The following is a 23,619-nucleotide window of genomic DNA, read 5'->3' on the forward strand; positions in this document are numbered from 1 at the left end:
ACATCTATTGAAAAAATGTGGTCATTTTCAAATACCAGAGAGGTTTCATATTTTAGGTTTATTTTTTTTAACTGGTCAAGATTGCCTTTAGGAGGAAACAACCAGGATTGATTGATTGATTGATTTTAAAATAAGGTCAATATTTTTTCTGTTTCACCAACTGAAGGACTACAATGGTAATTTATGGCGTACTTCTCTCCATTCATATTTTAGAAGATGAATTAATGAAAGGAATGAGGTAGACTGGGGTTAGAATGCTGTTTTTACCAATTATCAATATTTGTTATGTGATCTTGAATAAATTGCTTCATCTTTCTGACCCTCAGTCTCCTCATCAATAGGCATAAGAATATGTACCTCAAATTGTCATAATGAAGATTAAATATCATCTGAGAAAAATGCGTGGACATCTGCCAGGAGCTCAGTAAATATTACTGCCTTCCCTTAACTCCTTAGCAGAGGACAAGAGTGAAGAATGTTCCTTCCTCCATATTTCAGAGGTAGGTACACTCTGAAATCTGGACCTTCTTTGGGGAATTTATACAAGCCCAGTTTGAACTGTTTTACAGGTGAGGTGGCTATGGGTGGATCGAGGCAGGTGCGAGTGGGAGGGCTGTGCGATCCTTGCCTTTTATCTCCCTAGAACATAATAAACATTTTACAATAACTAATGATGAAAATATTGTCTGCAGTTTCTATTCTTCTCGATGAAAGTGTACTTGGAAAGCCATTTCTTGTTGTTGTTCTCCCTGGAAAGCATTGATCTGGGACCCAGCTGGTGTGTGGGAGGCCAGCTTTCCCATGAACTGGTGGTGGGGACACGTCAGCACAGGCTGCCGAGATGAGTCTCAGACCCTGAACCATGCTCCCCAGTGTGTGTCAGGGAGGGCAGGCATGTAGAGGTCTCTCTACCCTTCCTTCCTTTTTGTTTAAAGACAAGATCCATTTCTACCTTTGTCACCCCCTGCAGAGCCAACAGATCTCTGAAGCCGAACCAGATCTCTGTAATAAATTACCTGAGAAAAGAGAAAAGGACAAAGTAACGTGTTTAGAAATCTGACTTTCTTCCTGGAGCATTCAGGGTTACCTGTTCCAAAAGGGCAGGGTTGCACTAAGGTGTGTGCTGGGGAGTTTGCAGGCTAACGTTCGTAGAAAAAGTTCAGTTGGTTCATTTAAGTCGTCATTTATACAGTTTTCATATTAAGGGTGAAATGTTTTCAAACCTGGGAAAATAGTGTTACAAAACAGCACTGGACATTTGTACTGCATGTACAAATAAGCCTATAGTTGACTAAACCTTTACAACAATTCTGCGAGGTTGGTAATGTATCACTCATTTTCTAAACGAGGAAACACAGGCTCAAAGAAGTTGTGTGTTTGCTTGGTGTCATATACGTGGTAAGGAAGAAAACGAGGCCTAGAACCCTGGCCTCCTGGCTCCAAATCTTTTCCCACTAGATGGTCCATGAATGCTAGATGACAGTTTGAATTCTTTTGAGAGTAGTATTAGTGACTGGCCAGCGGAAAACTAGCCCAGACTATGAATCTGGGGATCCAGAGAGTGAGGGGAAAGTTGGAGACGTAGGAAGCAGATGTGAGATGCCGCACACAAACACCACAGCAAGGGCTTCAGGGCTAAGATTTGAGAGGAGCTTCTGATGGACTCTCTTGAATTGGATCCCCTTTCATATATTTATTTCCTTTCTGAGATTATACCTCTTTCTGGGCTGAGAACAACCAACGCAGAGTGAAGAACAAAGAAAATAGAAACACATATCATTTCCAGAGAGTGTCAAGAGTATCATCAAAATGAGGAAGAAATTCATAAATGTACATACATAATTTTTTTTCGATTAAAAACAGTGTCACACCAAGTAAAAGCTTGTTTGATTTTTTTTTTTTGTCAGCCCAATGTATTTTTGTTAGCAATGTTGACCATTGAAATTATTTTCTTAGCACAGAATTTTCCAGTAAACCTCCCACATCGGTGTAAACTTCCTGTTCCTCTTCTTAGGCCCCTCATTACACGCAGCAGGAGAGCTGATATTCAGCAGAAAATTAACTTGGCAGCGTGTGTGCTTAAAGGCATCAAGTTCTAAGGAAAGGAAGTTTTTGTTTTGTTTTGTTTTGTTTTACAAAGCATTGCTTTTTTACTTGTGGTGGGCCTTTTGAAGTTATGGATCTTATTTTCTGAAGATAGAGGCTTTTGGTTTAGCACAATTCTCAGTACCTGGAAAATATTCAGTGTGAGTTGTTGAACTGAGTGTTTAACATGTACTTCCCCTTGACCAAATAGAAACTTTCAGGGGTCATTTTTTTATTGTAGACAAGCTTATAGGAACAGGCGATCTTTGGAAATTGGGGAAATTGATTCGTGAGGACTATGGTCCAAGAGCACACTTTTTAAAAAGGGGCCTTTGACCCTTTATTAAGCACAAAACAATCACACAGCTAATGTAAACCTCCTCTTAAATTTGTGGTTATCAGGCTTGGCTGTATATTATAATTACCTGGGGTAGAACGAGTGGTAGGATTTTTTAAAAAATACTGCTGCCAGGTCTCAGACCCAGTCTTATACACTGTATAATGGGTCTAATCTACAGCCTGGGCTTCAGGCTTTAAAAAGCTTCCCAGGAGATTCTAATGGGCAGCCAAAGCTGAGCATCATTCTCTTACATGAATGAACACATTTTTAATCAGTACCTATTAAGTACCAGGCACTGTGCTGGGCACTTGTTATCTTTTATTTTTACTAACATGGAAATTGGGACTCACAGAGGTTGATTTGCTTACCATGATAGAGCAGCTAAGTGTTAAAGTTGGAAAGAAAAGAAAAAAAGATCCTATGACCTTACACTCTTTTTGCCATTTACATCATAGTAGTTAAAAAATATGCTAGTGACTGCAGAAGCCAATGTCTGACCTTTGAAAATGTAGACATGAGTAAATGAAGACTAACTCATTGAAGATCAGAAGGACAGTCCTCAGGATGCTATGAGAAGCCAGTTTTTAAACATATATGGAAATAAAATCTGGGTGTCAAGCCTATTGGATAGATATTTCCTTCTAATGTTTGAAAAACATTCTATTTTTCAAAACCCAGCAATGTCTCCTATTGAATTGGAAATTGCAGATTGTTAGAAGGGCCCGATGTCAGTCATTGCTGAGTTGGGCATCGGAGATGTATTTAGCCATTGAGGAGCAGGACCTGGGTGGCCACCACAAAGAAAATCAGGGCTGAGCTGTCCACAGGATGAGACTCACAAAGGTGCCCTACAGCAGAGTCAGGTCACATTCATTGCCCCTGTTGTAAACTAGCCGGCTGTGGGCTGAGACTGTGTATCAGTTATGCACATCCAGACTGCTTAGAGACCCCGGGAGCAGCTATTCCGTTAAGAAAAAGTAAACTAAGAAAAACAAGACTTCAACCACTCAACTGTAACTGTGGTGGAGAAGCTCAATGCCTGCCTGAAGGTGGCTTGTGACTTTAATGTGTGTGTGTGCTGTGTATTTTTTGGCTTGAATAACCTCTTATTCACAGTGCTATGCCTCAGGTGCCCCATTAACGCTTCCTTTTTCTTTCTAAATTTCCCTCCCTTCACGGTCTTTGCTCCATCCTTATAAACTCTTTGTCTGTTGGCTAAGAAACATTTGGAGTAAGCATGGATTGTGAACATTTTAGAGTCATGTCTAGAGCAGTGGGAACTATTTCAGAAAGAAAGAAAAATCTGAGACAAAGGCAGATGAGAAAGGGAAGTAGACACAAAGAATGAAAGGGGCAGGTAGAGAATGTAACAGGAAGGTACTTAAATAGACGGAGATAGAGAAGAACAGACAGTATAAGAAAGAATGAATGAGACAGAGACAGTCAGAATCCCAGCAAGAGAGGATGGAGAGAAACAGAGACAGGAGCTCAGAGAGAGCTAGACATATATATAGAGAGAGAGGGAGACAGACAGACAGACAGACAGACAGAGGCAGCCAGTCAGCAATGGAGAGAGAGAAACAGAGACAGGCAGCAGAGAAGACCAGACAGGAGACAGAGGGGGTCAGGGGTGAAGGGAGAAAGAAAGAGAGACAGATGTGCCGAGAGAGGAGCCTAGGGGACAGAGGCAGGCTGACGGGAGAAGGCAGTGAACAGAGGGGTGGGGCCGGCAGATGTGTGGTGTGGATGGCGCTCTCACAGAGAAACGAGAAGCCGGGCTGCTGTGCCAGGAGGAACAGCCTTTCCATCGGGGCTGCTGGAGGGGATGAGTTTAGTCATCCTAAATAGAAGGATTCCTTCCTCCCCAAGCCCAACCCAGGCTCCATCTGGAGGGCGGTCTGATGAATGTGGCTTCCAACACCAGCACCCTGGGCCATGGGAGGACCCCACAGAATTACAGATGTGGGAACCGAGATCCTCGTGGTGGACGTGTGTGGCTTCCTGGCCAGCCCTTCTCCATTCACTCCGTTTTCAGAAACAACCTCCCATGTTCGTAGGGAACCACCCCTCCCCACCTCCATCCCCTGTGGTTTTGTGGCATTGGCAGTACCTCCCACCACCCCCATTCCAGGGATAGTGTACAACTCAGGCTTGGCGTCTGATCCAGAGTATCAGTTTCCCCTGTGGTCAGTGACTAACTCAGGGGTAGGCACATAACTCAAGGGAGGCATATCAGAGCCAACCAGTCTCCTTTCGGGGTTTGTTTGGGCTCCAGGGTTTGCCCTCAGATCCAGACTTGAACCCTCCAGACATGTTGGCTGGAGCTGGGGCTGCCATCCTGCCAACTTGCATAGTCTGAAGATGAAACCAACACACAGAGCAGCAGAGAGTAAAATGAAGAACCACTGCATTCTTGTGGCCTCTTCTGAATACTGTCCAAGCTGTTTCTGAAGTCAGAACTATCTCTAGAGTTATTATTTACAAAAGCCAGTAGATAACCTTCTTCTCTGACAGCATAAACCAGTTCGAGTTGGAGTTTCTGTTACTTGCAACCAAATCCTAATTGATATAATGTTTTGGGTTATATCACCACATTCTATAGACATGGAGTTTAAGTAACTTATCTAAGATTTTAGCTAGTTGGTGCCAGCACATGAACTGAGGTTTCACCTACCTCTACGCCCTTGAACTCACTCTTTCCTTCTCTCCCCCTCACTTGATTTTACAGTTAAGATATCAGGCCCATTTCAAATAAATGGTTTTACTCTAGCGACTGCACAAGCTCTGGAAATGCCGACTTTAGGCAAAATTGCCATCCCCAGGCAATGCTTATCTTGGCTCAGCTATTTCCTTATTCTGTGATGTACTCTTCTCCCTTCCTAGCCATGGTAAGCAGAATATGACAGGTATCACAGATACTTTTATATGAACTTACCCAGTAGAACCTTTTGCCTTTAAAAGAGACCCTGAAGGGATAAACTTCTAATGCAGGGATCCCAAATATTGTAGCATATGGTTAGAGGACATACTTGGAGTTGCTGAACCGTCTTAGAATTCTCTGAACTGTCAGTGAGCACTAGGTCCAATAGTCATTTTATAAGATTGTAAATGAAACCTCACTGAAGAATCCTGAAAAATGTCCCCCATGTAACACATTTAGAGCAGTGGTACTCAAGCTTCACTGCGCATTAGACTCACTGGAGAGCTTGTTAAAACAGACTGCTGGCCCCATCCCCAGAGCCTCAGCTACAGTGGGACTGGGGCAGGGCCTGAGAATTTGCATTTCTAAAAAGTTCCCAAGTGATGCCGATGCTGCAGTTCTGTCTGGGTGGCACCCCACTTTGAAGATCAGGTTTAGATTTAAAAATACACCTCTGAGAGAGCTCGGCCGGCTGACATGAAACCTCCACACTGCGCTGCCCTAGTCCTAGATACTAGTAGACTAGGAGTAGACTACTTCCTTCCACCTCCTACCTCATCCCCCAGCAGAGATGCCGGCCAGAGCTGGAGGTGCAGCTTGGGCAGTGGTGGAAGGGCCCCTGGTGCCCCACAGGTGAGCCCACTTGTGAATCAGATGCAGGACTACACCAGGGGTCCAGGAGGGCTAGGATCTGTTGATGCTTGTGTGGTGGGAAAACATTCTTAAAATATGAATTCAGGGTTTTTTTTCTTTCTGATAATTCCTATTACTCTAGGAACGTCCCCTACCTACACCTCTCCCCCCACCCCATTGCTAGAACCCTTTTATTCTCACTGCACCAAGGAAGGGCTGAAGTAGTACAAGAAACAAGAAGTCTATTTCCAGCTTTTGTGTGTCTAATCACACAGGCCAGCCTGTTTGGCTGTGTGGCCAGTACCGCGCACAGGGCACCGCTCCCAGAAGGCCCTCGCACTTGGGTCTGATGCTCTGCGGTGGCTGCCTTGAAATTCTTAATAGTTTTAGCTCTGAATCTGTGACTTGTAAAGCAGACCACAGGACACTGGAGCTTGCAGCGGGGGCTTGGAGCCTCAGCTCTTGTGCATCCTGCCTCCACCGTGTCTGGCTTGGGATCCCTGATGTTCGCCACCCCCGTACCCTGGTGCCACAGGCCCTGCCAGCCTCCCTTTGCCTGGGCCATGCTCCACTAGCTCTCTCCACAACTGGCGCGGGCCTGGGTGTGGTTGCAGGCACTGGGGGTGTCAGGGCCTGGTGCGCCCACCCCACGGCATCTGGGGGTGGGATTCAAGGAATCTGCCTTTTGGCCTCAGGCTGAGGGTACCACAGGCATCGTGGGGTGTGCAACTTGGTGAGGTCTCTTGCCCACCCATCCAGGGACCAAGTATGTACATGTGTACCGGCGTGAAGGTGGCCATCCCTTGAGGATTGGCTGTCCGCTGTGGGCTGGCACTGTGGGCCCTTGGAAAGGGGATGTTGGCTTCCCCAATCCCTACCCAGCTCGGTGTTTTCATTTTGCATGGAGTCTGGCAAACGATGTAGCTGCCCCGAACACGGGCTTGAAATAGCCCACAGAGACCTCTGCACCCCAGAATAGCAGAGATGAAAGGAAGTGCATAGCTAGCCCCACGGAGGTTTTTGCTTTTCCCAGCACCGCGTGGGAAAAGAAGACCCATCCTTTGCACTCAAAGTAGTAAGAAGTTGAGCTGAAAGAAAGCTGGAACTGGGGGGGGAGCCTTGGGTCAGGGATCACTTAGCAGTGACCAGAACAGTCCGAAGGCCAGGTAGGAGCAGGCATAATAGGGGGGAGGCCAGCATGGATAGATGGTGACCCAGACTAGGTGGATATGTACGTGCGTATAAAGCCCACTTTGACAGACTAAACTCCTACCATCAGATGAAATGGAGGTTTGAAGTAGAAAATAAGCTGGTTTACAGAAAAAAGAATATTAAATGTCTACTTTCCTGAATTTATAAATTGAGGTTCATACCTGATACACTTGCCCCCAAAAATGGGAAAAGGAGTTTATAGAGACATGGGGTTAAGAATGTGCAAGAAGCAGAGGGATAAACTGGGAGATTGGGATTGACATATACACACTACTATATATAAAATAGATAACTAATAAGAACCTTCTGTATAGCACAGGGAACTCTACTCAATACTCTGTAATGGCCTATATGGAAAAGAATCTAAAAAAAGAGTGGACATATGTATATGCATAACTGATTCACTTTGCTGTACCTCTGAAACTAACACAACATTGTAAATCAACTACACTCCAATAAAAATTTTAAAAAAATAATTTATCTTGAATATAAATAAATTTATTTAAGCCCATTAAAAAAAAAAAGAAGAACGTGCAAGAAAAGGCATCCTCTTACAGACTGGGAGCTGAGAGCCCGGTCAGCCTGGCAAGGAACCACCATTCAGAGGGTCTAAGAAGGGAACTCTGGACACTACCCTCAAGAGACAAATCACCCAGGGTCAAGAAATATCAGGACCAAGGCTGGTCAGAGGAAGCCAACCTAAGAAGCAGTGTCGTGGCACACTTAGAAGCTTCCTTATAAGAGAGTTGTTTAAACTGTTCATTAAAATATTTTGTTCTATCATGGATATATGTTCCTTTTGTACTTAATTTGGGAGAACACTTTCCTTAAAGCACCTTCGCTACAGTGGTTTAGGAATAAAAAATGTTGGTTGCTAGGGGCACCATCCCCATGCAAGGCAAGATCAATACTTGATGAAAGCAAGCAGGAGTTAGTCAGAAAGACGGGAAGGAGGGAAGTGACCTCAGCCTGATATTTTAGTGAAAAAAAAATGGGATGTTTCTTTCTTCTTTTTATCTCTAATTTTTCTGCAACAAACATGCTTTACTTGTGCAGTTTTTACAAGAGGGGAAAATCTCTAAAACAAAAGAAAATTGGAGGGACACACAATACCTGCGGTGAAGATGTATTTATGATTGTAATCTGCCTTTCTCTGCATTCGGGAGGAGAGGAGAAATAAAGGAAGAAAAATCCTAAACATAGACTATCTGTCACACTCTCTTTCCATTAGCCGGATCCATATATAAATGAAAGAACAAACATTCCCAGGGAGCAACCAGAAAGTTGTGGCGGCAGGGAGGTCCCCCTAAGGGGGCCGGGTCTTCAGAGGAAGAAAGTCCACCTGCAGGAGCCCTCCTCAAGGAGTCAGCTTAGACTAAATGGCAGCCCATCTGGAGGATGCACCCCAGCAGGTTGCTGGGCTTTTGAGACTACAGGGTGGGGGCAGGGAGTGGATTCTGTGGCCAGACCAGCCCCATGTCCGTACAACTTCTTATATAATCAAGTATGCTCCAGGTTGCAGCAAATTATACAAAACTCAGATAAAACCAACACCACTGCACCCAAAGTGCACGGATAGTTCCCTGGAAGTGGATTTGACTTAGGAAGGGTTTTAACTTCTCCGCTTGGTGCCAAACCTGCCATAAGAGAGAACTCCTGATATGGATGCAATTCATACCTGTGATAAATCAGGACAGAAAAAGCCATTCAAGAACCCAAAGCAGCCACACAGAACAAAAAGGAAGCAGAGAAAAGCAGACTCAGAGAGAAATGGCATTTGATCACTCAGAGCAGATTACTGATTTGTTCTTATGGAATCAGACGGAGTGAAAAAAGGGACTTCAGAAGGGGGTCAAGTCCCCAACTCATTTGAAAGAGTGTGCACCCTACTTGGCTGGGTGCCCTTCTCCACCAGTGTGGCTTCTATGTAAAGAGAACTGGACCCTGGTTCTCAGAAGCTTGTGTTTCCTCTCTGTCAGGGATCCTGTTTAGCTCATGATGGGAATTTTGTCTTCAGCAGCATCAGTTTTCAAAATTCCTCACACGGGCACAAAATTAAAAGGGAAGCGGAGTCCCTTTGGGATGTTTTATCTCATGAATCATCCGTCCCTTCCTGACTCTCCTGGGAATCCCATCCACGCACAGAGGTCCCATTGACTCCTGTGGTCCCTGTCAAAGCCAACATCAAGAATGGAAAAGATGAACCCTAGTCGATTTCATGTTGAACTCACCAGCTAAATTCTGCTGCCGGCAAGGGTCAGAGCACCCTAGGATTAAAGAGGCAGAAATAAAAGAGCCTGCTATTCAAGAACCTGGGAGTTTCTCGCATTGTGATTGTAAATGGATTCCAATAATTTATATGCAGATGGATGAATGGGCAATAGAGCTCTGCAGAGTTTTTTTAAACTTACCCTTCAGCCTGTTTAGGTGGTAATTAGGTTGTAAACACCTGCAACTAAAGGAAGTACCTCATCAATTTCATTTTATTTTCTTTTAATCCTAGAACAGGTAAAAGAGTTTAAGAAAGTTCATTGACACCTATGCAACGCAAACCCTTTCCAAAGAGGTAGCAACTTTGGTTTTTGAAATACTTATCTGATTTAAAGATTCAACAAGAAAAATTATTTTCTTAATAAACTCAGGCTAGATCTGTTCTGTATGCCTCATTCTCCCAGTAAGAGAAGAGAGAAGAATTGACCATGGAATGGTCATCAGAAATTTGTTCTTTGGAAACATGAGTATTTCTGTGTTATTTGTAAATAAATCATATGACTGATTTGTTCACTCGTTCATTTATCCGTTCACTTTGTTCATACATCCGTTCACTTTGTTCATTCAGTGAAAATCTGTTAAGTCTCTTCCATATGCCAGGCCCTGTGCTAGGTCCAGGTGAGTAAAATGAAATTAGATAGATTCTGGTTCTATGCCAGATGGGGTAGGCAGCCTTGTGTCTTCCACTGAATGCAGCTATAAAACCTGGACGGAATACACGAAGCAGGTATTTACCATGAAAAGTAAATAGTAGCAGGTGGATTGGAGACAAGACCAGAATTTGAAGTACCACTGTACTGGTGGTGAGCCTGACACTTTTTTTCCCTCTGGTATCCCCTGGCCTGGCCTCGCCTCAGGGCAGCCCCAGACCTAGAGGTGAGCCTTGGCAAGGATGGAGAACGAAGGCTCCAGGAGACGCTGTTTAGTTCTGACACGAGAAGTGAGAAAGAGGTCTCCTGACATTCAGAGAGAATGGGGAAAATTCCCCATCTTTCTTTTTCCTTCTTTTTCTTTTCCTTAATCTCTCACACGACCTAGACTGTGATGGCCCACAGGTACCTAAAAACTCTGAGGGAGAGGAATCTTCCTCTCCAATCAGAAGAACTGGCCCAAGAGAATAGCACAAACGCTTGTTGCTTTTTTTCTGTCTTCCTGCCATTTGGCCCTTGTAACGATGGATCTGATTCTTTTCTTGATGTTCGATTGCGCATAGCTTTCAAGCCTTACCACTACCCCTTCCCTTTCTGCCACACATCTGGGCAAAACTGATAGAAAGCTCAGATACTCCTTTGTAACTAGCAGGTGGTTCAAACCACGGAGCTCCAGCTCCAGGAATTCAACCCAGCCTCACCCCCCAGCATCAGAAACACCAAGCCGGCCTCCTCTCCTGGCTCTCTCAAGCCATTTTCAGACCAGCTTGGGAGCTCTCCCTGCTCTCTCCAGAATGTGAATAATAAAACTTTTCATACCCTCTTGTTGTATGTGTGGCATTATTGATCTTAATATCCAAACCAAAAAAAAAAACTGGGGATGGGGGTCTATCTCACTCTCACTGAGTGACCCCAACAGCTCCAGACATGGGCACAGTTAAGGGAAATGCACAGCAGATGAGGGTCAAAAAGGGACACTTCAGGGAACCAGAGAGCACCAGGGAGATCTCAGAAGATCTCAGAGAGGAGGCAGCTTGGGGTGCTGCTCAAGTTGTTTAAGAATTTGGGCTTATTCCCAAGCTGTGTATGTGTGAATCTGACCATGAAGAGTCTACGGGAGACTGAGAAATGAACCACGGGAGAAATCACCGCCCACCGTCAGACTGGGCACTAGGTGGTGTACACACCAGATAGATCAGAAGAGCCCTGGGAAGGCTTTGAAAACAGAACTGATATTGAAAGCACCTCCCACAGCAAGTTGGTCAGACCTTGAAGCCTGAAACCAACTAGGTTGATTGCCTGCTAAAACAGAAATGTCAACATTTTATAGGATTCAAACAAGACTCAGAGTCTCATACATAATTTCAAAGTGGCCAGGATACAATCCAAAATTATTCAGCATACCAAGAACCAGGAAACTCTCAACTCTAATAAATATATACAATTGTTAAACTTCATAAACTGTACACAAAAAGTCAGATTTGCTGTATGCCAAAAAATTTTTTTAATTATTACAATTTTAATAATGTCCTTCGCTTACAAGAAGCACACAACCTAGGGCAGGAAATAGAATAAAAATGGATAATGACATAACCTTTCGTAACTGTGATGTTAGAGGTGGACAGGACACTGTGGATGCACAGAAGGATACCTAACCCAGTCTGGAGAGCAGGGCATCAGAAGACTGAGGTCAGCTTCTTGGAAGCGCAGATGCTTAAGTCTTAAAGAATAAGGAGGCAAAGAGGAGGTAGGTGAAGAAGTAGAAGGTATTCACACCTAAGTAAGGGGCTGCAGGAGCAAAGCAGGCACTGGGAACTATAAACAGTTCTGTTTTGTTGAGGTTCTAGCTGCCAAGTGGGAAGGGGCAGAAAAGAATCTTGGAATGACCAGGATCCAGCCATAGAAGGCTTCATCATATACTACATTTAACCCTCTAGGTCATCCTATCTAGAATCTGATCTTAGTTCTGTCAACATTAACAAAATGGTCATAATGAAATCATGGCACCCCTCTGGGTTTTGGCTTCCTGTGGCAGAAACTATAGGTGTGCCACTGATACCTGTGTGGACCTCTGTTTCCCAGCCTCCTTTGCAGTTGGGTTGGCTGTGGGATGCATTCTGCCTAATGGATGCGAGTGGTGGTGATGAATGGAATACTCAGGGCTTGGATGTCTAAAGTAGCCAGGTGCCTTTCCTCAACCCTCTTCCCTTTTCCCATGGACCTTAGAGGCCATGTGTTGAAAGGACATGCAAGAAGATGGAAGGAGGGCTTCCCTGGTGGCGCAGTGGTTGAGAATCTGCCTGCTAATGCAGGGGACACGGGCTTGAGCCCTGGTCTGGGAAGATCCCACTTGCTGCGGAGCGGCTGGGCCCGTGAGCCACAATTGCTGAGCCTGCGCATCTGGAGCCTGTGCTCCGCAACAGGAGAGGCCGCGATAGTGAGAGGCCCGCGCACCGCGATGAAGAGTGGCCCCCACTTGCCACAACTAGGGAAAGCCCTCGCACAGAAACGAAGACCCAACACAGCCATAAATAAATAAATTAATTAAAAAAAAAAAGCCCTTGGCCCTGCCTCTTCTCCATCAAATCTCTTTAAAAAAAAAAAAGAAAGAAAGAAGATGGAAGGAATCTGGATCACTGAGTCATCACTTGGAGAAGATGCCTGACCAGAAACATCTGCGAAGGAGTTTGCACGAGGGAGCAATAAAGTTTTCTTATGTTAAGCCACTGAGATTTCATGGTTTGTTTATCAGTGCATCATAGTCTAGCCTATCTGACTAATACAGTTTCTTCCTCCGTCTCTTTATCAAGAGCAAGATAGCTGCCCCTCAAAGTCTTTTCCAGCTCCATAAATCCAACTTTTAGATAAGGCTCTCCTCCAGTTATCTGGCTTCTTCCTGGTGCTTTGCCTATATTTCTTGGGATCAGTCCTGCCTATACTCTTCCTTTCCAGGATATTCTGAATCTTGTGTTGGAGAAAGGTCATGATGCCAGAGACACTAGGATTGGATAGGTTCTCAAAGCTCACCTTGTATACCTTACTTTCTAGTGTCTGACCTCTCCAACACCCCTGCTACGTGGTGGTCCAGGGTCTTCTTGAAAATCTCTAGTAACTGGAAACACTGCTCCGACTATACAAAAGTTCTTCCTCCCCAAACATTCTAAATAAGGGGACACACTGACCATAATTCATAATCCCCATGGACTGTGCTTAAATCCCCCTATTTTATTTTTCAAATGAATGAGTAGTAATTCCATTCAAATGAATGAGTTTTAATTCCGTTTGGGACATCTGAGCCTTTTCCTGACCTCTTCCCATCATGACAACAGTTCTTTTTTTCTTTATACAATGAACTATTTATTTGGTGAGAGTTGTATTGCCTCTGTGTGACAGTCCAGAAATTTCTCTTTCATCCGTCAACTCCCTTATCCCCATGAGTAAAGAGCTTTCTTTGAAAGAAGCCTGTCTAGAATGTCAAGGACAAGATCTGATAAGCAATAGTAGTCTTGAAGTTCACATCTTTGGAAGTTTTAAGTCTATCTGTATGTTCATGGGGTTTCTCTGAAACCACAAACATCTTTTAAAAGTCAACACACCTAAACAAGACAACAGAAGGGAACATCTTCATCTGGATGGAAAGTTTTAACATGAAAGCTTTTTGTAGTGAGGGACTCTGATGATTTGACGAAATGTCTGTTTAGTGCATAATGCTAGATAGTCCTTGAATAATGTCAAGCGCAACCCATAAAAAATGATAAATTGGACTGCATCAAAAGTTAAAACTTTTGCTCTATGGAAAGACTCTACCAGAAGCATGAAAAGACAAGTTACAGATGGGAGAAAACATCTGCAAACCACAAATGTGATCAAGGACTAGCATCTAGAATATATAGAGAACTCGCAAACTCAAGAGTAAAAAATAAATACTCCAACTAGAAAATGGGCAAAAGACATGAATAGACATTTCACCAAATGGTGGCAAATAAGCACATGAAAAGGTGTTTCATTAGCCCTTAGGGAAATGTAAGTTAAAACCACAACGTGCTATCACTACACTAAAATATAAAAGACCGACAACACCAAATGCTGGCGAAGATGCAGAGAAATGGAATCACTCATACATTGCTGTTAGGAATGTAAAAATGGTTCAGCCCCTCTGGAAAAATAGTTCAGCATTTTCTTTAAAAACTAAACATGCGCTAACCATATAACCCAACAATTCCACTCCTGGACATTTATCCCAGAGAAATGACAATGCATGTTTACACAAAAGTATGTACATTAATGTTTATAGCAGTTTATTCCTAATAGTCAAAACCTGAAAACAATCCAGATGGTTAAACAAACCGTGGTACATCCATACCCTGAAGCACTACTCAGCAATAAAAAGGAACAAAATATTGATACCTGCAACAGTCTGGATGAATCTCCAGAGAATTATGCTGAGTGAAAAAAGCAAATCCCCAAAGGTTACATGTTGTATGATTACATGTATATCATATCCTTGAAGTGACAAAATTATTGAAGTAGAGACTAGATTAGTGGTTGCCAAGAGGTTAAGGAGGGGGTTGGAGTGGGTGGGGAGGTGGGTGGGGAGGTGGGTGTGGTTATAAAAGGCCAACAAGAGGGAAGGATCCTGGTGGTGATGGAAATGTTCCAGATCTTGCATGTATCAATGTCAATAAGGTGGTTGTGATATTGTATTACCGTTTTGGAAGATGTTACCATGCAGGGGAAACTGGATAAAGAGTATAAGGAATCTCTCTGTATTATTTCTTACAACCCATGTGTATATAAAAAGATTAACAAAACCACTCCCCATGCCTGGGGTGCAGCCCATACCTGGTAAATTACAATATCGGGAGATGGGAGCCAGGCATCGGTAGTTTTCAAAGATGCCCAGGTGATTCCAACGGGCAGCAAATTTGGGGACCACTGAATTAAGCATTTCAGAAGCCTCCAAGGAGACAATTTAAGAAGAATGAAAAAAAGTTTTCCTAAAGTTCTGTCTGTAGTGACATCTTTGCAAAAGGGAATGACACAGAAGCAGCCTATTACATTTTGACCACAGCCCCAGTCAATTTCAGGGAGAAGCCCTGACCGTTTCTTATTCACCTGGCAGGCTCCTAGTCTTGAAGCTTCACAAATTGAAAAATCCAGCCTAAAAGCCAGCATTATTAACCACTTTGCTAATTGGAATAATTTACCAATTTAAAAAAATGTATTTCATAAATAGTTCAATTTCTTCCTAACCGTCTTCATCCCCCAAATCTTTATTAAATCCAGCCTGAAAAGATGAGTTATACAAATGCTGCTAGATGTTCCAGAGCCTGCCCAAGGTGTTACAGGTGTGTGGTTGTTTTTAAACTAACTCTCCGTCCACATCTGGTTTGAATTTCAGAAACTTTTAATATTCATTGCCCTTCTTTCTATGAAATTTGTTGGATATACCACTTAAACTTGCTCTAACAATTAGCCCCTTAGAATGAACTATAAGAAGAAAGGAGAGAGAAAGGGGCTGAATCTCTCTTTTCATTAAATGTGGTCCCAATTTCACCTTTACAGTGAGTCCCACTGCACTGTTGAGTGGATTTTCAGAATGTTTCTCCATTGCATGTTTCCAAGTATTATCATGCCCTGTTTTTCGGCCTAAGCCTTCTCTTGGGACCTTTTCTTTTAAATTAAAAACATTGTTTAAAATGCATGATCAGAGCAACATTAACGTAATGAGAAAAGGCAGCCTTATCACACAAGATAATCTGCTTTTCCTCAAAGATGCCAGTTTTATTGCATTAAGGGTCGTTTGCTCAAAGAGATCTGAAGAAGACACATGGATTAACTCTGTACATCAAGTCCTCTTTCTCACATGTTTGATTTTTACACTACAAGTACAGTAGTGGCTCCATGGAGGCCGTTAGAATAGGAAAGATTGAGTTTTTGTTTTTTTTTTTTTTTTTTTAACACTGACAACACCAAATGCTGATGAGGATGTAGAGGAACAGGATTTTTTTTTTTTCCCCCCCTTTGGCTGCGCCAGGTCTTAATTGCAGCAGGCAGGTTCCTTAGTTGTGGCATGTGAACTCTTAGTTGTGACATGCATGTGGGATCTAGTTCCCTGATCAGGGATCGAACCTGGGTCCCCTGCATTGGAAGGTGGATTCTTTGTGTTTTTTTTTGTTTTGTTTTTTTTTTCACACACACACACTGTATTTTATTTTTACAAGAGATAAATAGACTGACACCAAGCATTGTACATGGATGACCACAACAAAAGCAACAATTATTGCAATTACCAAACATGAAACACACTCATACTATGTCATAATATTGACATTCAGTCCAGTAATCCTCCACTGTAACAGCTCCTTTACTTTGCAGTGAAAATTGATTTGTATATTCTTTGCCTCTATGGAAGGTGGATTCTTAACCACTATGTCACTAGGGAAGTCCCAAGATTGAGCTATCTTTAATATTTGTTTTTATTTTTTATTCTAAGAAATATTTGGGGGAAGATGAAGTTAGACAAGTATGCTAGTGAATGAATGCAAATCCATTTTACCATTCTTTTACTGCTAAGCAAAAGAGGAGTCAGGAGTCATCTCATCCAAAACAGAGGCTCTTCTGGGTTTAAGCATACACAGACACAGAGCGTTAAACTCAGTTAAGGACAACCAATGGAAAGCAAGATGCACACAAACATTACCCCTCACCATGATGGAAAGTTTCCCCGCAGCAACATCTGGCGACTGCACAGTCCAGATTTAAATAGAAGACTCAGAAGCAGGAAACCATACTCAGCCCAGCTCTTTATGAACACAGCTTGTTGCTGAACCAATTTATTCTGCTTCTAATTCACAATTCTCTAGCCCCAACCAAACACCCTCCTTTGGTTCTCAGAAGGCATGGAGCCCTTTCCCCACCGAAGGGCCTTTTTGCTCAGGCCATTCCTGCTACCCACAATGCGGTTCCCCTGATTCCCTGCCTCTCAGACTTCAGGTTTCAATTATAATACCTCTTGCCATCCCCCTTGAGAGTCAGTCGCTAACTCTCAGAGTCCTATTCTAACTCAGACTCCTTTTCCATGGCTTGACATCTGTTGGGCTGTATCCCACAGGCCTGCAAGCCTTGTAGTTGTCCAGCCTCGGGACGGAAGAGCCCAGAGACAGTGACAGAGATATCAATGGTTTAGTGGACATGGGGAATCCTACAAAGGGTCCTGGAGCAACATCCTACCGCATCCAAAGGACAGGACATGGCAACAGTCTTTGCTACTCAGGGGAAAAGGAGGCTACCATTTACAGGGGGGATTGACATCAGGTGGGCTCAGTTACCAGGGACTAATTAAGCCCTATAATTAAGAGGATTGAATAGTTATGTGAGGGAAGCAGGGCCTGGTCAAGCAGGGGATGCACAGAGAGCAGGAGAACAGCCATCTTGAATGGCCTGACCATATAACATCTAACAGATTTGTGAAATTAATAAATGCTTTCTCTGAAAAATTAAAAAATTAATAAATGCTTCCTCCAGCTAAAAGAGTAGATACCATACCATTCCTCAAGACAATTTTAGTGACTAATAAAAATCGACTACATTTTTAATTAAACACACCCACCCATATGATAACCAAACACAAAGACTATAGTGATTAGCTCAAGCCATTCAGGATCTGAGACCACCTTCTAATGATGACATGCAGGTTACCCATTTAAGCAGGTGCCATGCTGAGTGACCTGTGACCCAGACCTGACCACTCTTCACAGCTGTTCCCTTCTCCAAATACTTCCAGGCATCTATTCTCTGTCCCATTCACCCATTCAATAGGCATCTCTACTGCCTTATGAATCTTACCAACCTCTTAAAGTAGATTTTAAACTCTTGGAGAGCAAGAACCACTTTTAATGATAATAGCAAACACTACTGAGTATTTCCTCTGTGCCAGTCATAATGTTTTGTGCTTTCCTCTCTTAATAAAATATGCACTGGAGCCATGATAGGAGCCCAGGCAGAATGACTGCAGAGCCTGCATGCACACTCTTTTCTATAACCTGGATCTGACACTTCTCAGCTGTGTGCATGACCTTTGGCAAGTTGCCTCAGTTTCCTCCTCTGTAAAATGGGGATGACACAGTATCTACCTCGGAGGGTTATTGGGTAGATTAAATGCTTAGAAGGTGGCTGGCCCACAATACTCATTAAATGTTAGTTACTATCATTATTGTTTATAGTAAAGTGCCAAATTCCAGGAAACCTCTCAGTCCCAGTAGCACGGAAAGTCCCGTGTTCTTGGCAAAAGTTCAAAATGAGTCCAGATGGCAGGGCTAGGACAGGGAGTCAGCGGTACCCTGTTCACTCTCCACTGCCTGTCTCTTTCAGAGCCCACCTTAAAGTCCCCCCTTATGTCCTGTAATTGACCTTTTCTCCCCATCACAACATTTCAGGAAACTGTACTCCTTAGTCAACAGGTTGTAGTGCAGAAATTGTTACCTTTTTGGTACATTCTTTTTTTAAAATTTATTTATTTATTTTTGGCCACATTGGGTCTTTGTTGCTGCCCACAGGCTTTCTCTAGTTGCTGCGAGCGGGGGCTACTTTTTGTTGCGGTGCGGGGGCTTCTCATTCCGGTGGCTTCTCTTGTGGAGCCCGGGCTCTAGGCGCGTGGGGTTCAGTAGTTGTGGCTCGCAGGCTCAGTAGTTGTGGCTCACAAACTTAGCACCTCTGCGGCACGTGGGATCTTCCCAGACCAGGGCTCGAACCAGTGTCCCCGGCACTGCAGGTGGTTTCTTAAACTACTGCGCCACCAGGGAAGTCCTCCTACATCCTTTTACTCAGACCACCGCCCTGTTTTCTAAGAGGAAACCATTTGGAGTTTGATAATAACTCTAACAAGGTTTAAAACGCCTCGCCTACCTGAATGAAACTAGAGCATCTAGTGCCCCCTGCTGCCGTTTGTAGGAAAGGCAACCAAATAAGAAAAGCTGGATTCTTTGACAGCGAACTTCTGCTTATCAAGGTCTAAAAAGAAATCGGTATAAATATCCTATAACTTAAGTTAGATTTCCGTTTCACCTTTTCTTGAATTCACCCCCTTGAAATTCAGTTGTTTACTCTGCCTCTGCCAAAAAATGACTCTTGCTTAATTATACTGAGAAAACTCATTTACCTTTGCTTTCCTTGAATTTGATTGTAGCTGTTTTGACTTGGGGATTTGTACTGGTTTTGTTTTACTCTTGGCTTGTTTTCATTTCCGTGAAGCCCGAGACCTGCGCGCGGGGCGAAGGCTGAGGCGTCAGCCGGCGGACTTAACCTCCGCGGGCTCGACGGACCTCGAGAACCCTCTGAGGCGCCCGGGCTCCGCCGCCTTCGAAGACGCCAAACTTCCCAGGATTCTGAGAGCTCGCCGTCAGGGTCAACGGGACGCCGGCCCAGGGCTGAGTGTCAGGCGGGTTCAGCCAATGAGCATGCGCTTTAGGAGAAGTGGGCCCGCCCCAGCGGACTTGGGCCTTATAAACTGTCGCTCCGAAGCGCTCGCGGAAAGATGTTCGGTCAGTTGTCGAGCGCGGGTCCAGCGCCCGCCAGCGGTCTCCGCGGCGTCCTCGGCGGGGAGGGGACAGCCGGCTCTGCCCCGCGCGTCAGAAGCAGGTGACGGCGAGTAGCCCGTGGAGACGACGCGCCTGGCCGAGAACAGGCACGGGGCCGCCTCGAGAACCCGCCCCGAGAACCCGGCAAGAGCGAGGGAGCGGGTAGGGGCTGGGGAGCTGGCGGGAGTCGCTGGGTGGCTTTGGGCGCAGTCCCCAAACCGCCTGGCCGAGAGGGTAGGTGGCCGGGAGCAAGGTGTGATCTCGGACTGGGTCTGAGCCAGGTCCGGCCGCGCCCTACCCAGGGCCTCCATCCTCCCCTCCCGCTGGGAACATACTCGCTGTGTGACCGCAGTCTCTGCCCCAGGAGGGCCAAGTTCCTTGACAACAACATCCGGGCACACAGGAAGATAGGGATGGATGATAGCACTTTGATAGGAGGGTGTCTTCCAGTTGTGGCCTCCGCCGTGTCCAGGTTGCCCTTTCTTTCCCCTGCCAGCCTGGAGGGGCTGTGGAGTTGAGATCTCAGTAAGGAGGTGGTATAAATTTGTTAACGTCTTTCCAAGGTACAATCTTTCATACTTAGGGTGCGTGGGAGTGAACTTTTGCTGCTGGATGGTGGCTTTATTTGTAATCCTTCCAGTGAAAGCTTTGGGCGATCTCGCCCTACCTTAGCTCATGGATTTCCAGTAAGACATTCAAAGCTCATGGCTTCCTTGTAAGACTTCTTGTGGCCATGTGTCTCACCCGACCATTTCAGAAAATTGTTCGTTGGTGGCATGAGCTGTGATACCAGCCTGGGGATTAACTGTTGTGCTTTGTATCAGAAGAGTGCTAGTTTAATTTTTTTTTTTTTTTAAACATTGTGAGAACTGTGACCATGTTTTCTAAGAGGTCAGATAATGAAAGTGAGAACGTTTATACTACTCACGCAAGCATGATCCCATCACCGAAAAAGAAGGCTAAACGACTGTGTTATTTTAACGACAAATGGAAGGACACATATAATTGGATCAGGGACGTACATAACCCACCCAGAGCATCCTGCACACTGTGCGGGAAAGAATTTGGGATTGGGCATGGTGGAGAACGGGATGTGAAAGGGCATTTCGAGACAATCTCACAAGTCCAGAATGAGACAGGCAAGTGCCTCCAAACCAACCAAAGGTGTTGTCTTTTTGGGAAATGAAATCAGCATTCACCCAAAAGTAGCAGCTGGTGAATTAGCGTGGGCGTCCTACACAGACAGACATGCCTTGTCCTATGGATGCCTTGATTGCTCTATGAAACTGAGTAAAGTCACTTTTCCTGATTCAGAGGTTGTGACCAAAATATTCCGTGGGCAAACAAAAGGAGAAATTTTGATAACAGATGTGTTGGTCGCTTACAGTGTAGAGCTGATTTTGTCATCTCTCACCAACCATCATGCTTTCTATAGTATATCAGCTGCAAGCCATGCACCAAATCATGGCAACAAAAAAAATGTTCTTTCTAGCTCTCAGGTACTTTGACTTGAAAAATGGAATTTCAAATCGTCTTCTGGATTTCTATGAGGATTTTAATGAAACTGCCGAAATCATAAAACAAAAGGCTGTTGGTATTTTGCCCAAATACAAACTAGACTTAGCTCATCTATCTGCATATTCATCAGATAGCGCAAATGTAAATTTTGGCAAATTCCACTCAGTCTGTAAACTTCTTTCCAAAGAAAATAAAAAGATCTTACATATTCGATGCTCTGCACATCTTGTATACAGCACTGCTAAAAAGAGTTGTGATTTGCTTAAATGTGATATTGAGACTTTCATAATGAAAGTTTTGGGTCACTTTTCAGTTTCCTCAAAATGTGCAGAAGCACTTAGTGAGATTTGTGCCTTTATAGAGATGGAAGGAGATAACCTCTTTAGACACATGCCTACCAGATGGCCAACACGGCTGGCAGCCATAGTAAAGATGCTAAAATGTTGGCCTGCCGTAAAATCGTATTTTCAAAGTGTGGGGCAAGAAGGATGTCCTTCTTTGATTTGGAAATATATTGAGGATGAGAATGGAGAAGAGGATTACAGTAGAACAGAAATTTATATGCTGTTTCTCCAGAACTGTTTGATGATCTTTGAAGGGACCATAAGGAGTCCTGAAAAGGGTGAACTGACTGCACCTGAGCTGTTCGATGTCATGTATAGTTTGAGACAAACACTCACACAGCAGAAAGGTGATTCATTTTTGGGAAATAAGACTGCTTCCGAACTGAAAAAAAATGTCACTAGAACAGGGCAACCAAGTTAAACAGGACTTTCTTAATTTCTTCACTAAAACTGTAATTTATTTGGACTCTAACTTCGATTTCACCAGTTCAAATTATCTCTGTGCTTTAAAGCCATTTTCCCTGAGGAGAAGATGTTTAACTTACCATGACATCCAGCGTGCTTCAGGGTGTTTAAAAATGACGGATGTTGCAACCACGAATAGCCTGTATGATGAATTTATAGATGCAAAGGACCTGATTGACAAGCAGCTGGACTGTCACAAGCCTGTGGATACAAAGTAGGTGGACATTTCTGGAGAAATAGAAACGAATTCCTGCAAATCTGAAAGCTTGCTGTTGCTAGTAAGTAAAATCCTAAGTATTCCATGCTCAAACGCTTCTACTGAGAGGAGATTTACCTTAATATCATCACATTGGACTGATCCAAGGAATCAGTGTAATGTGGGCGTGAGAGCAGAGCTGCAAGTCACAGTGAATTTGACCTTTGACCGTATCCAGTTTTACCACTACATCAAAGAGAAGAAGGATGTCCTAAAGGCTGCAAGCAGTTCAGAAAAGTGTTATTGCAAAAGAAGACAGAAAGAAGGAAAATATCCTACTGTATCACGGGGCAGAAAGGAATACGTCATTTTTTAAAGTAAAGATAGGAAATATCTGTTTAATCTTATTCGTATTTTCCTTTTAAAGTCTTACATTATGTATATTATTTTGATTTACATATTTGTATTTAAAATATCCATAGCATATGAGTACATGTATTAAGATATTTGTTCAAAATTTCTTTTACTGATGAGCAGAGAGAGGCCTAAATGGTAAGTAATCATGTGGGATCTGAAGAGAAGAATCGAGGACCTGAAACAGGCTTTGTTTGTTTGTTTGTTTGCTTAAAAATCAGTAAGTCCCTTGTGACTTTGGTTTTTATGAATCAATCTTCCAAAGCCAGGGTGCCCCTGGAAGAATGGATACAAACTGAGTTTCTGAACATTTGAAAATGAGGACCAGGCTCAGGACCACAGAGCACTCAGTGAGGCGCAAACGTCCTTGGAGGTCCTGCCTGGGCTCTTAGCCTTGCCATCCCTTTATCCAAGTCCACCAAATACAACTTAGGAAACCCTGCATCACTAGAGACTGGGAGTTCTGCAAATCCAAGGAAGCCTGAGGATAGAAATCAGAAGATCTGAGAACTTGGATGGGAAAAAGAAGTTTCTGTATTCACCAATGTCTAAGTAAAATTTAGCATTTCTTTCCATTAGGAAAATTGGCAGCAAACCACAGCGGTACTAGAACCTGTGACTGTCATCCCCAGGAATCACAGATATTCACGTTACAGACACCTCAGAGTATTGTTTATGTGCACAACTACTTGGAAATTATGGTAATTATTAAAACCCACTTCTAGATCTCATAATTTAATAATGAAGCACATCTTATATCACAGATTTAAATGTTTAATACTTTGATAACTTTATTTCAATAAAATTGGCTTCCTTGTCAATCCTACATATTTTATCTTGTACATTTGTCCAGACTGCCAAAGGGTTGATGTCACATTGGAAGTTAAGAATATGCTGTGGATCATGAGCAGACAGCTTTACAAAGAGGTGGAGGTGAATAGGCTTTACTGCACCCTCGTCTCGTTCTCTATCTAAGCTGGAGGCGTGTGAGTT

The 23,619-nt window shown here is 43.6% G+C and overlaps 1 protein-coding gene across 1 annotated transcript; it reads left to right on the forward strand.

Annotated features, from left to right (window-relative positions):
• Positions 1-18,420: 18,420 nt before the first annotated feature.
• Positions 18,421-23,452, forward strand: LOC309608029 (uncharacterized protein; the record flags this gene model as incomplete). Its single annotated transcript, XM_082347263.1, has 4 exons — positions 18,421-18,448; positions 19,259-19,750; positions 22,176-22,230; positions 23,206-23,452. The coding sequence occupies 4 exons, from the start codon at positions 18,421-18,423 to the stop codon at positions 23,234-23,236; spliced, it is 606 nt and encodes a 201-aa protein (XP_082203389.1). The 3' UTR covers positions 23,237-23,452.
• Between the last annotated feature and the right edge of the window lie 167 nt (positions 23,453-23,619).

The sequence above is a fragment of the Balaenoptera borealis genome, assembly GCF_965194805.1.
Source record: "Balaenoptera borealis genome assembly, chromosome: 12".
Lineage (NCBI taxonomy): Eukaryota > Metazoa > Chordata > Mammalia > Artiodactyla > Balaenopteridae > Balaenoptera > Balaenoptera borealis.